The 14,779-nt window shown below is 43.2% G+C and overlaps 2 protein-coding genes across 8 annotated transcripts in view; one reads left to right on the top strand and one right to left on the bottom strand.

The window, feature by feature from the left end:
• The window catches only part of LOC123754972 (zinc finger protein 271-like), a 47,589-nt gene extending 45,307 nt beyond the window's left edge, over window positions 1–2,282 (top strand). For all 4 annotated transcript variants that reach the window (XM_069332891.1, XM_069332889.1, XM_069332890.1 and 1 more), the window contains one exon: window positions 487–2,282. The gene's annotated coding sequence lies outside the window, so the exon portion shown is untranslated. The remainder of the gene's footprint in view (window positions 1–486) is intronic.
• The window catches only part of LOC123754971 (uncharacterized), a 46,927-nt gene that overhangs the window by 20,668 nt on the left and 11,480 nt on the right, over window positions 1–14,779 (bottom strand). For 2 of the 4 annotated variants that reach the window (XM_069332884.1, XM_069332885.1), the window contains 2 exons: window positions 6,668–6,774; window positions 2,516–2,612 (listed from right to left, as the gene is read on the bottom strand). In XM_069332884.1, coding sequence (XP_069188985.1) covers window positions 2,516–2,612; window positions 6,668–6,751 — 181 coding nt within the window. In that variant the 5' untranslated portion in view covers window positions 6,752–6,774. Of the gene's footprint in view, window positions 1–1,731; window positions 1,866–2,515; window positions 2,613–6,667; window positions 6,775–10,828; window positions 11,152–14,779 lie in introns of those variants that run through there. The other 2 variants (XM_069332883.1, XM_045737325.2) reach the window with 2 other exon arrangements.

Here is a 14,779-nt window from a genome sequence, read left to right as displayed (position 1 = left end):
GAAGTGCAGGGTGAGTGTGCTACCACTGTGCCACGGGGACTGCTATAAACCCCGAACACCTCTTGCCTCTAATTTAGCTTCTCAATGTAAATATTATGTTAGTGTGCCTTCTTGGTGTTAAAGGTAATTATAATGATAGGGTTTCCAAACAAACATACTAGACCACATGGCTACAAATTATCTAATAAAGACAAAATACTATTGTGGCAACTATTGAGGACTTCCGTAATGGGTTGATTTGGTTCCAAGTAATGTTTGATGAATCAATGAATACAGTAAACGGCATGAAGTGTAGAATCGTTAAATAAACTTAAACTCATTTTATTTCTCATTATTGAAGAAATTGTATTACTATTGTAATTTTATCTGGACGTACCTGGTTGATTGGTTGACATGTTTTTTATTTCAATCTTACATGCCGCTGCTGCTTGGGTTCCCCTCCTCCCCCTCCCGATTTGCCCACACTCATTGTGCTCATTCTTACAGGACTGCACTCCACGAAGTTCCCTGCCCAATGCTGTACACCAAGTGGAAGACGAGTGTTGCAAAGGACCAACTGGCACCTGGGGGGCGAACTCTGCTACCACTCAAGAGGTGCAGGCTGTCTTATCACATCCCCACCTCACTGGGTTATCCCTCTGATGACTCTACCATCTGCAGCATGTGCAACACCCAGATGCACAAGCTCCATGCTGCCTCTGGAACACCCCCTCCCCTCTCGCGGGCGACTGGAACACTATCAGGCGGATACTAAAGCAACTGCAAGAGAGTTTGGCAACTTCTCTGTGGGCCCACAGGGAAGCTGGCAAAGACTTATCTATGTGATGCTATACACAAGGAAGACAGTGCTGTCCTACCCACAGGAACGACTGGCCTCAGGCCAGGCCAGGCTCGGAGAGTAGAACAACTCCCAACCTTCTACAGATATGCTTCATGTATGCCTGACCATACAAGCAAATGCAAGAGGATGGCCATGCAACTTCCACTTGGCATGTGAACAACACTCACAGCCTCCCTATAGCGTAACACAATGCATATATGAGATCAACTGGGCTGAGTATGTGAACTACAGCCAGAGGTACTTAAAACCAAAGAACCTTCTCGCAGTTCTCTCACTCCTCATGGTCAACTTCTTGCAATGGTCACTAAACCAGGGCCTCAGCTAGTGCATCCTGCACTCCTACCTCTGTGCCATAGCCTTCATACACAAGCTACATGGATATCCAGACCCCCCGCAGTCCTTCATTGTCACCCAAATGCTGAAGGCGGGCCAAAAAACAGTGACAAATGGGCCCCCACACCATCTCTTCCAGAGTTTAGTGGACTCTCTCTGTAGGCAATACTTCAGCAGCTATGATGTGGTATGCTACATGGTCTTCCTCCTTGCCTTTCATGCCAACCTATGTGGAAGCGTGGGAGTCACCATGCAGTGTAGCATCCACACTGTGCCTTTAACAGCTTTGCATCTTCCAAACATATATTACACTCTTCTTCCACTACTTTAAGCACAACAGGACAGATGCCCTTCCCCTTGCCTCAGATCTTCCCCACTAGCTCCCAACTACCTAGTGTAGGCCCTGCAGAATTTCTTCATTCAGAGAGGCACCCATCCTGGCCCCTCTCTTCTCATGCACAGATGGGGTATTTGGTCAAGCACGTCAATTTCATGAATGCCCTACCCACAGCCCTGGGGTCCCTCTGCATCACACCACAGGGTTGTGCCATCCTCACCTTCTAAATTCGCCATGTCATGCAGATGTGGTACAACAATCTTCCCTTGGATCTCATCAAGTCAGTGGGGTGATGGGACAGTGGGACTGTCCCGTCACGTGTTGTCAGTGGGACAACATGTACATTAGGCCGTTCTTAAATCTCCTGCCTTGGTGCAGCATGCTCGTCTGCCCTGTCCTGGTGGAATGGGGGGTTCCATGCCAGCTGACCTGGCAGGTGGGGAGGCTTCACTGTAACCCTTTCCCTCCCCATCATCATTCTACAAGTCATTGTTGTATCCAATGTTATCACATTTTTACTTTATATATTATAAAAATTTTCCATGTATGCTACATGCACTATATATTAATTGACACTTGGTTTGACATGTAAATCATTTTAATTGCCAGTTAGTGTTATTTGACACTCTTGTGTGTGCAGCATTTGGTACTATTGTTATCACTTTTAATGTTACATTGTTTATTATTATTACATTGCAATCCATGGCTTCAAACATTAATTTGCAACATTTTCAATATAATGTAAAAATAAAATTAAATATTTATTCCCAGTATGGTGTTTTTCTCACACCTTCGAAAAAATGAACTGAAGCAACTTTTTCACAGTCATTTATGACATATGTAAACGAATATATGTGTTAATTAATATGAACTATCTTGCTCTTGATCGACATAACTCTTATGGTCAAATGTAGTTTCTAAATAAAATCATGAAGTGTACTGGCCTTGACATGGTTGAATGCAATGCACTTAGGACATTCTTATTACAATTCCTTCTTACTAACCGATGAGGAACTCGTTGTCGGTGCGGAGGGTGGAGTAGGAGACCAAAGGCACCATGCGGCGCAATCGACGGAGTGTTAGATGAGTGCAGAATGTTACCTGGAGTAAATATTTTATCATTATTTTATTGAAGTAATAATATTTAAAAAAAATGTAATTATCTTATTTATACTAATAATGATATATATGGGCTATGTTGTCATTGTGCCCTGTAATTAATGTGTAAGTTTCCCAATTATGCATGTACAGCTTTATGAATAAAAGATTTATGAAAAACTTTTTTGAATTAATAAATAATAATATGGCACAATGATCATAGAGTCTGGCACAATCTTTTTCATATTTGTGGCTTTATTTAATATGAATTGTTTGTAAGAACCAATTAACCACTGAATCATGTTAAATATTTATTAAATAAAATTCACTGTCACACAAGTTAATAACATGCCGAGCCATTGTGGATAACCTTGTGCATAATAAAGTTACACCTGAAATTCATTTGCAAGACTGTTTGTATAGGCAACACAAGCTTTAATTGATCCAAGTTTATCCATGTGTTGACAATACAGCAGTAGTTTTGATTTGATCAAAGTGAAAAAACATTTGCCTTTAGAGTGCTTGGCCAATCGCAGTGCATCATCAGGGACAAAAGTGACCAATCACATACCCTACTGAGGTTATGTAACCAATCACGTTACGTCATCCTCTGACGTTTTAAACACAAGGCGTTTAACCATTCAAAACTCGTGGAATGGAAAATTAATCCCTCATTTTAGTTTAACCCCTCAAGCCTCCATATCTTTCCCTCAGGAAAAGCCGGTGGAAGCTTTGCATCTCTCCCTCGAGGGAGAGAGATCCTCCACGTCTGTCCCTCAGGGGGAGGGAAAGAACCTCCACGTGTGCCCCTCAGGGGAAACAACAATCTCCACATCAGTCCGTGAGAGGAAGAGAGAACCTCTACGTCTGTCCCTCAGGGGGGGGGGAGGAAGAAAGAGAGACAGAGACAGAGACAGAGAGAGAGAGAGAGAGAGAGAGAGAGAGAGAGAGAGAGAGAGAGAGAGCCTCCACGTCTGTCCCTCAGAGGGGAGAAAACCCCCCCACGTCTGTCCCTCGGGGTAAGAAAACCCCTTCGTCTGTCCCTCAGGGGTGTCCATTTATTTATTTAATTATTTTTAACAAGAAGTTACTTTGGGGGTTTACAGAGAATATAGAAAATAAGTTGAATTAACATAAGTTGAATTAACATGATGGGAATTAACATTCCCATCAACATTGGTGTTCCTCAGGGCAGCATACTTGGCCCTCTCCTCTTTCTCATCTACATTAATGACCTTCCAAATGCCTCCCAACACCTCAAACCAATTCTATTTGCTGACGACACAACCTTCATTTACTCCAGTCCTGACCCTCTTGCTCTAAATGCCACAGTAAATACTGAGCTAAATAAAGTCCATCTTTGGCTAACTGCCAACAAACTCACCCTTAACATTGACAAAACCTTCTATATTCTGTTTGGCAATAAATCCTCTAGTCTTATAAATCTCAAAATAAACAATACCCAAATTTGTAACAAATTAGATGGCAAATTCCTTGGCATTCTCATTGACCACAAGCTGAATTTCCAGGGACACATTCTAAATATATCAAAAAAAGTTTCAAAAACTGTGGGCATTCTTTCTAAGATCAGATATTATGTACCACGCCCTGCTCTGGTGACTCTCTATTACTCCCTTATCTATCCTTATCTCAACTATGGTATTTGTGCTTGGGGTTCTACTACCCAAAATCACTTACGTCCTCTAATTACCCAACACAAAGCCGCTATTAGAACAATATCCAACTCTGGCCCCAGACATCACTCGGTACCCCTACTCAAATCTCTTAATATGTTAGATATTAAGTCACTGCACATTCTCTCATGTGTATTATACATATATAAAACGCTAAACTATAATGCCAATCCTGATCTTAAAAGCTTCATAGAAGGTTGTAACAGAACCCATGAGCACCACACCAGAAATAAATACAGTTTTGATATTCCTAGAGTACGTCTTAATCAAACTAGAAATGCTCTGCAAATCAAGGGGCCCAGAATGTGGAATGACCTTCCCAACCATGTTAAAGACTGTACCTCTCTCAACCAGTTTAAGATAAAAACTAAACACTACCTAATAAATTCCCTGTAATCTACCTCACTCCTCTATTGTCAACCCATGTCTGTTATTTTCTTTTTTTTTCTTTTTTTTTAATCAACACTGTTTGTCAACCTATTGTATTTGTGCTGCTTTTTCAGTCATGTTCCCCCTTTTTTTTTATCTTTATTTGTATTTGTTCTCAACATCTTTTATTCTTTATGCCCAATTAGTATTAAGTTCTAGATATTAATGTTTTTCTTGCCCGAAACGCATTGCGTAATAGTGGCTTTAGGCATTGTATGTACTAGCTCTATCTATATATCAATCCATTAATGTAACATCACTTGTATGTATATACCTTACCTGAATAAACATCTGAATCTGATCTTGTAAACCCACTAGCACGCATAGCGTTTCGGGCAAGTCCTTAAACTAACAGAATCGAGTACATTGGATCAGCTTCATCCTATTGAAGGCTCGTAGTTTAGTTTTAAGAAATCTTGGTAGTTCTCAGTAAATTTTAATAATTATTCTATGAATTATTATCTGTAAATATTTCAATTGTAATATATATATTTCAAATTAAGATATATACAATAGATTATGCTCTATACAGATTGAAGAAAATGCATCATATATTATGTATTGTAGAAAACGTATAGAGTAGGGTATACTACACAACCGACCACAGGATGAGTATTGGGTCCAATGCTACCAGCATATGTACTCTGTATCCCCGCATGTAGTCTGTTCCACCACGTGCACCTTGCACTACTTCCATATGAAACTGGAGGCAAAACTCTGCTGGGTTATAAAATCATCCTTAATTGCTCTCAACTCTTTAAGACATAACTGTAACATGCTCGTGTCCGAAGCTAGACACAAATACAACAAAATTATTAAGGATGGTAACAGAGTCCATTTCATCTGGTCTCCATCTCATGTTGGCCTCCGAATGCATGATAGAGCTGATAAGTTAGCCAAAGAATCTGGCTCACTACCACCTGTTGGATGGGTATGGGCTCCACTACCACCTGTTGGATGGGTATGGGCTCCACTACCACCTGTTGGATGGGTATGGGCTCCACTACCACCCATATGATGGGTATGGGGTCCTCTACCTCCTATAGGATGGCTATGGAGTCCACCATCAACTGTAGGATGGGTATGTGGCCTACTACCGCCCACAGGATGGCTATGGTGTCCAATACTGCGCACTGGATGGGTATGGGGTCAACTACTACCCGTAGGATGGGTTTAGGGTCCACTACCATCTGTAGAATGGGTATGGGGGCTCATTACCACCCACAGGATGGGTATGGGGGTCCAATACCACCCACACGATGGATATGGGGTCCAATACACCACCCACACGATGGGTATGGGGTCGACTACTGCCCACAGGATGAACCTCCACGTCAGTCCTCAAGGGAAGAGAGAACCTCCACGTGAGGAGCCTCAATGCTTGTCCCTCAGGGAGTGGGAAGCCGCATGTCTGTACCGCAGGGAATGGGAAGCTTGCCAGTATTTCCCTCAGAGAGTGGGAATTGCTTGCATGTCTGTACTGCAGGGAGTGGAAGGAAGGAGTTTCCGTGTTTGTTTAATAATATGACTACAAGACTGCCATTGTTTGACATACAATTGTAAATATTACAAACCACTAAGCTGGTTGCCCCAATCACCGCTGGACACAACATTCATATGCAGGGAAAGTAAGCGGTTGTCCACAGAAGGCAAGCATTTAATTTATAATATAAATAGAAATGATAAAATATTTACCAAAGCCCACGATTCGCACTTAGGTAATTGGTAGAGACTCACCTGAGTCATGGTACTCACCTGGGTCATGGTACTCACCTGGGTCATGGTACTCACCTGGGTCATGGTACTCACCTGGGTCATGGTACTCACCTGGGTCATGGTACTCACCTGGGTCATGGTACTCACCTGGGTCATGGTACTCACCTGGGTCATGGTACTCACCTGGGTCATGGTGCTCACCTGGGTCATGGTACTCACCTGGGTCATGGTGGGGATGGGCGGCCCCTGCCACCAGAGCCAGGAGTCATTGCGGGGCCACAGGTCAGCCTGGAAGGTCACCATCGGCACTTCCTTGGCCCACAATCCTGCAGTACAGATTGTCATTGAGTAATTGTGGAAATTTAGGTCCCAATTATACAGTCGGGTTCGTTCTCGACTCGCAATCGGGAATTCCTGATTCGAATCCCAGGCGGGACTATTGGTTGGGCGCGTTTCCTATCACTTAATGAGTCTGTTCACCTAGCAGAAAGTAGGTATTCAGGAGTTAGTGAGATTTTGTGGGATTGCAAGCTTGGGAAGACCTAGCGTGTATGAGTACACGCTGGCTGCCTGTCCCCCGACACAATGAATTATTAAATATATAGCACCTAGTGGTGCTTCGATAGGCCTGTAAGAACATAAGAACATAAGAATAAAGGTAAATCTAAGTTTGTTAACAAAAATAGAAATATGGTTTAGAACATATATGTCGCGATTTGATCAATCAAATGAAGCAGCTTTCATCTAAATGCTGTAGAGAAAATATTTTAATACAGGAATGTTATAATTTAATATACAATCGACTTGATAATCGAAACGGATCGAAACGTCGTCGTCTATTCAGTTTGTAGTGTGTGGTTTGGTCAACACAGGTATGTATTTTTAGCGAAAAATTTATTCATATTCCAGGTCAGATCAATTGACTGATTTAACAAATAGCAAAATGATAATCGATCGTATTAATGTTTGAGTCCTTAGTCCCAATCTTGAAGGTCAAGTTGGTCACTTCTTGTTCAGTATAGTGTGTCAACACCACCACTCCCTGCCCCACCCCCCGGCCACCACACCCTGGCCCCCCCCCCCCCCCCGTCACCACACCCTGCCCCCCCGTCACCACACCCTGCCCCCCCCCCCCCCCCCCGTCACCACACCCCGCCACACAACACGACTCACGCCCTCTTAAGTCAACCCGAAGTATATTTGGCAAACACTAGCGCCTCTCGAGAGCTAAAAAAAACAAAACACGGCAGGCGTAATAACTCACTGACGTCCGATAAACATTGTTGTGTTTGCCAAATACTTTACGGTACAAACTCATCACCACTGACGTCAGAGAATATAAAGCGATATTAGGGGCGTGGATAAACGTGTGTTAAATATTGAAATTGACTAAAATATAGATAACATGATGCATACAAAATTATTATAATCATTTATTTTTAGCGAACAATCTGTTTTTAAGTAACTATTGAGTGGTTCGTGCAAGGGTTTTAATTCGTGCCGCCCAGACTGTGCTCACAGTCAAGACCGTGCCCACAGTCAAGACCGTGCCCACAGTCAAGACCGTGCCCACAGTCAAGACCGTGCCCACAGTCAAGACCGTGCCCACAGTCAAGACCGTGCCCACAGTCAAGACCGTGCCCACAGTCAAGACCGTACCTACCGTCAAGACCGTATACCCACCGTCAAGACCGTACCCACCGCCTAGACCGGTTTACGGTTAATAAATTCTTGAAAATTATCAGCTTTTCAATTTTCGGTGAAGTCTTACATCATTATCAAATTATTTATGTTAATAAATAAATTTATATGAACATACAATAGCAAATAATTCCAATAAATCTGAAATGCCTTATACAGCTTATGGAGCAGGAGATCCTACTGCAAGACACACACACTCACACTCACACTCACACTCACACTCACACTCACACTCCTCCCTCGTGGGAAGCCCCCTTGGGAATGAGTGATCACTGTGTATTGATCTTTCAGTTCCTGGTAGAGCTAGGAATTATCTCCTCCCAAAAAAGAACTAGGAAACAAAAGGCTGGCATACCGAAAGGGGAATTATGAGGAGATGAGAAGTTTCCTAAGGGAAATACCTTGGGACACAGACCTCAGAGTTAAGTCTGTACAAGACATGATGGACTATGTCACCCAAAAGTGTCAAGAGGCAGTAAACAGGTTTTTCCCGGCCCAATAGGAAAAATCCGAGAAGCAAAAGAAGAATCCATGGAGTAATAGGGCATGTATGGAAGCAAAGGAACTGAACAAAAGGGCGTGGAGGAACTTCCGGAATAACAGAACACCAGAAAGCAGAGATACCAGAGAAACAGGAATGAGTATGCTAGTGTGAGAAGAGAAGCAGAGAAAGATTATGAAAATGATATGGCAAACAAAGCCAAGACCGAACCGAAGCTACTCCACAGACACATCAGGAGGAAAACAACAGTTAAAGGACAGGTAATGAAACTTAGAACAGGCGAGGACAGGTATACAGAGAATGAAAAAGAGTTTCGTGAAGAATTCAACAAGAGGTTCCAGAAGGTTTTAACAATAGAACAAGGTGAGGTCACTGCGCTAGGAGAGGGGGAAGTAAACCAGGCGCCCTTGGAAGGGTTCGAAATTACGAGAGATGAAGTCAAGAGACACCTGCTGGATCTGGATGTGAGAAAGGCTGTTGGTACAGACGGGATTTCGCCATGGGTACTGAAAGAGTGTGCAGAGGGACTTTGCTTACCACTCTCCATAGTTTATTGTAGGTCACTGGAGACGGGAGACCTACCAGAAATATGGAAGACGGCAAATGTGGTCTCAATGTACAAAAAGGGTGACAGACAGGAGGCACTGAACTAAAGGCCAGTGTCCTTGACTTGTATACCATGCAAGGTGATTGAGAAGATCGTGAGAAAAAACCTAGTAACGCATCTGGAGAGAAGAGACTTCGTGACAACCCATCAACATGGGTTCAGGGAGGGTAAATTTTGCCTGACTGGCTTAATAGAATTCTACGACCAGGTGATAAGGATTAGGCAAGAAAGAGAAGGCTGAGAAGACTGCATTTTCTTGGATTGTCGGAAAACCTTTGACACAGTACCGCATAAGAGGCTGGTACATCAGCTGGAGAGAGAGAGGCAGGAGTAGTTGGTAAGGCGCTCCAGTGGATAAAGGAGTACCTAAGAAATAGGAAGCAGAGATTTACGGTTAGGGGTGAGACCTCAGATTGGGGATGAAGTCACCAGTGGAGTCCCACAGGGCTCTGCACTTGAACCTATCCTGTTCCTGATATACGTATATGATCTCCCGGAGGGTATAGACTCATTTCTCTCCTTGTTTGCTAACGATGCCAAAATTATGAGAAGGATTAAGACAGAGGAGGACTGTTTGAGGCTTCAAGAAGACCTAGACAAACTGAAGGAATGGTCGAATAAATGGTTGTTAGAGTTTAACCCAAGCAAATGTAAGGTAATGAAGATAGGTGTAGGGAGCAGGAGGCCAGATACAAGGTATCATCTGGGAGATGAAATTCTTCAAGAGTCGGAGAGAAAAAGACTTGGGGGTTGATATCACGCCAGACCTGTCCCCTGCAGCACATATCAAGAGGATAACATCAGCGGCATATGCCAGGCTGGCCAACATAAGAACGGCATTTAGAAACTAGTGCAAGGAAGCATTCAGAACTTTGTATACCACATGTCAGGCTAATCATGGAGTATGCAGCCCCAGCATGGAATCCGTATCTAGTCAAGGATAAGACTAAACTGGAAAAGGTTCAAAGGTTTGCCACCAGATTAGTACCCGAGCTGAGAGGTATGAGCTACGAGGAGAGACTACGGGAATTAAACCTCACGTCGCTGGAAGACAGAAGAGTTAGGGGGGACATGATCACCACATTCAAAATTCTCAAAGGAATTGATAGGGTAGATAAAGACAGGCCATTTAACATAAGGGGTACGCGCACTAAGGGACACAGGTGGAAACTGAGTGCCCAAATGAGCCACATATTATAACTTTTTTAGTGTCAGAGTGGTTGACAAATGGAATGCATTAGGAAGTGATGTGGTGGAGGCTGACTCCATACACAGTTTCAAATGTAGATATGATTGAGCCCAATAGGCTCAGGAACCTGTACACCTGTTGATTGACGGTTGAGACGCGGGACCAAAGAGCAGAGCTCAACCCCCGCAAACACAACTAGGTGAACTAGGTGAATACATCATCGCAGCCAACAACCATAACCACAGAGCAAGCCAGACACCCATAACCCTACGCAATTATAACAACTGATTACCAGATTGAAAACAAAAATGCACAATTGGTCGCAAGTACTTGGCGACTAAAGTTACTGCTACGGAAAGTAGCGATGCCACGAGCACTAACCTGGTATAAGGTATAAGGACATTACGGCAGCAGAGACGAGGATACACTTCTTCATGGTGGGGTCAGTGGCGTGGGTAATGTGTTTCCATTCATTTATTGTGCGCCCTGTAGTTCCACAGTGAGGGTAGTGGAAATATATATATATGTCAGTGAATGTGTAAATATGATGTCTGCTGACCAGCTGTAGTTGACCGCCTTGGTAGAGGGTAGTTGCTGCGGCCGCGGCTCCCAGCTAAATGATCGTCTGCCAGACTGATTGTATGGAATGCATTTGTAAATATTGGTCAAATACTCGATAATCTAGCGGCCATTCCTCCCTGTTTATGCAACCCGTCCTCGACTCAAGTCCATTACATCCAGTGGTCGACCCCACAGAAGCGTTTATAAATTTTTACATTCTGTTCATTCAAAACAGGAATTTTCTGAAATATACATTAAATATATTAGTATATTGTGCATCTATAGGCATAGGTTAGGTTAGGTTAGGTGTTTAGGTTCTGTTGGCGATTGCTGCAACCCGTCCTCGACTCAAGTCCATTGCATTCAGCGGTCAACCCCACAGACGCATTCATATATTTTAACATGCTGTTCATTCAAAACGGGAATTTTCTCAAGTATAAATTAATATTATAATATATTGGCATATTGTGTATATATAGGCATAGGATAGGTTAGGTGTTTAGGTTCTGTTGGCGATTATTTGTATTTGTAGTACGTGGGTGAAGCATTTATAGCGTTGTGATTCGAACAAAATTCGTCAGTGAAGCACTTGTTCCGGATATGTTCGAACGTCAGCAGTTGTGAGTCGTGTGTAAACCGCTTTTCATTCATAAACAGGGGGTTTGGCGGGTGCATGGAATCACTTTTGAGTCTTTGTTTGGAGGACGGGCTGAATGGATTTGAGTCGAGGATGGGTTGTTCCATGCACTAGCCAAACTCGCTGTTTATGAATGGAAAACGGTTTACATACGAATCACAACTGATTTCGTTCGAACAGTTCCGGAACAAGTGCTTCACTGACGAACTTTGTTCGAACCACAACGCTGTAAATGCTTCACCCACGTACTACAAATATAACAGGCCGTCCTCCAAACAAAGATCCAAAAGTGATTCCATGCACCTGCCAAACCCCCTGTTTATGAATGAAAAGCGGTTTACACACGACTCACAACTGCTGACGTTCGAACATATCCGGAACAAGTGCTTCACTGACGAATTTTGCTCGAACCACAACGCTATAAATGCTTCACCCACGTACTACAAATACAAATAATCGCCAACAGAACCTAAACACCTAACCTAACCTATCCTATGCCTATATATGCATAATATGCTAATATATTATTATATTAATTTATACTTGAGAAAATTCCCGTTTTAATTGAACAGCATGTTAAAATTTATGAATGCGTCTGTGGGGTTGACCGCTGGATGTAATGGACTTGAGTCGAGGATGGGTTGCAACAAGTGTTCACTCATTGCAACACGTGTATGACTCGTGACCAATTCTCCTTCGCTGGTCGAGTTAAGATATTTACGATAGGAAGCACAGAGTATTTGGGGTGAAATTGGGTTTGGGACATGTCATTAGTGCCGTGCATCCAGGAATCTGTTTTGTTACCTTTATAGTTAATAATATACGAGAAGAAGCTAGATATTGGAGGAGGATGTTAATGCCAACGAATTTGCAAATGACCCGAAAATGGGACGCTGGATAGAATGAGAAATGTCACAGAGTTCTAGAATGACCTCATAGTATTCTGAATTTGTGCACAAGGGTGTAAATGAAATTCCTCCTAGATCACTACAAAGTCTTAAACTACAAGAGGATGATGTATTTCGTCTTTTCTTAAGAGAGAGAGAGAGAGAGAGAGAGAGAGAGAGAGAGAGAGAGAGAGAGAGAGAGAGAGAGAGAGAGAGAGAGAGAGAGAGAGAGAGAGAGAGAGAGAGAGAAAACAAAATTACAAAAAAAATAAAAAAAGGGAAATAGTGCATTCGAAGACCAGGAGAAAATTTTGCTGTGGAGATTGAGAGGAAATTGAAAATATTGTTTATGTGACGACAGTAGAACGGGAGCGACGGACACGAAATAGTTGGCCCTGATGTGGCACTTCTCCTTGACACAAGCACATGAACACCCACACACACACGCGCGGGCACAAACACACACTAACACAAACACACTAAGGCACACGTACACAGAAACACAAACAATTGAGAAGTGTTTCATTCACTTGATGCCTCAGTTCACCTAGCAGTGAATAGGTAGTTATGGTAGTTCGACATGCAGTTACTGTAGGCTGTATCCTGGGGACGTACATACGTACGGGCTGTGCGTGCGTGTGTGTGTGTGTGTGTGTGTGTGTGTGTGTGTGTGTGTGTGTGTGTGTGTGTGTGTGTGTGTGTGTGTACTCACCTAGTACTCACCTAGTTGTGTTTGCGGGGGTTGAGCTCTGGCTCTTTGGTCCCGCCTCTCAACCGTCAATCAACACGTGTACAGATTCCTAACAGATGTGTGTGTGTGTGTGTGTGTGTGTGTGTGTGTGTGTGTGTGTGTGTGTGTGTGTGTGTGTGTGTGTGTGTGTGTGTGTGTGTGTGTGTGTGTGTGTGTGTACTAAATATATAATAGAGAAAATAGGTCGGGAGTAAAGTACATTGGCAACCAATGGTTAGAAAGGCGGGGGTCCAAGAGCTAACAGCCAGATACTGCAGGCACAAATAATATACACAAATAGTAAACCCACACACACACACACTCCTTTCTGAAGAAGATTTTTGTGGTGCGAAAGTATTTAAATTATTTTGTCATTCAATTTACTTTAGTTATTCTTGTATTCTAAGGTCACGTTTTCTGTGACATCATATCTCTCTCGCGTAACCCTATATTAAACAATCCGCGCGAATTCGTACACAAGTCGTAATCCGTCATTCGTTGGCACACAGACGCATACATATGGTCGAGTACCTCGAGTACCTCAAATTACAAAGTTTCACCGTATTATTCCAAAACACAACATCCGATATTTTAACTCGGTTCGTATGGATGTGAATTACTGAAGCTGTTTAACGCATGCTGTCATTAGGACATTTTCTAATGGTATCCATGGAGCTTATCCACTTTTCTACAAGGCCTGGGGTATGTTTCATTGAGATATATACAAGAGTTGTTACATTCTTGTACAGCCACTAGTACGCGTAGCGTTTCGGGCAAGTCCTTAATCCTATGGTCCCTGGAATACGATCCCCCGCCGCGAAGAATCGTTTTTTCATCCAAGTACACATTTTACTGTTGCGTTAAACAGAGGCTACAGTTAAGGAATTGAGCCCAGTAAATCCTCCCCGGCCAGGATACGAACCCATGACATAGCGCTCGCGGAACGCCAGGCGAGTGTCTTACCACTACACCACGGAGACTGTAGACTTCATCAAGCATACACGTGTCTACTTACGAAACTGTAGCTTCTTGCAGGTCTACGTTCAATTCCCGACCTTCCAAGTGATTGAGGACTGATTCTTTCCCTCCACCCGTTCCCAAATCCTTATCCCTTCCAAGTGCTTTATAGTCGTAATAGCTTTGGGATTCCTCCTGATAAATACCTTACGAACTTGTGCATCTTAACCTCGATCATGGCGGCTCTATCTGCATCTTTTCAACAGCGAGCTTCGAAAATTATTTGGACAGCCGAAAAATCTAAAATTGGACAGCCTCGTAGCGCTTGGGATTGATTGATTGAATGATGAAGATTAAGCCACCCAAAAGGTGGCACAGGCATGAATAGCTCGTAAGTGGAGGCCCTTTTGAGCCATTACCAGTATCAATAGATGATACTGGAGATCTGTGGAGGTGCGACTGCACCCTGCGTGACGGGAGATGTCTCCCGTCGCGCGCTTGGGATGTTGTTGTTGTTATAGATTCAGCTACTCGGAACAAGTTCCAAGTAGCACAGGCTA

This window comes from Procambarus clarkii, chromosome 28 (genome assembly GCF_040958095.1).
Source record: "Procambarus clarkii isolate CNS0578487 chromosome 28, FALCON_Pclarkii_2.0, whole genome shotgun sequence".
Lineage (NCBI taxonomy): Eukaryota > Metazoa > Arthropoda > Malacostraca > Decapoda > Cambaridae > Procambarus > Procambarus clarkii.
Note: the sequence above shows the minus strand (reverse complement) of the source record. Positions and strands in the feature narration are given on the sequence as shown.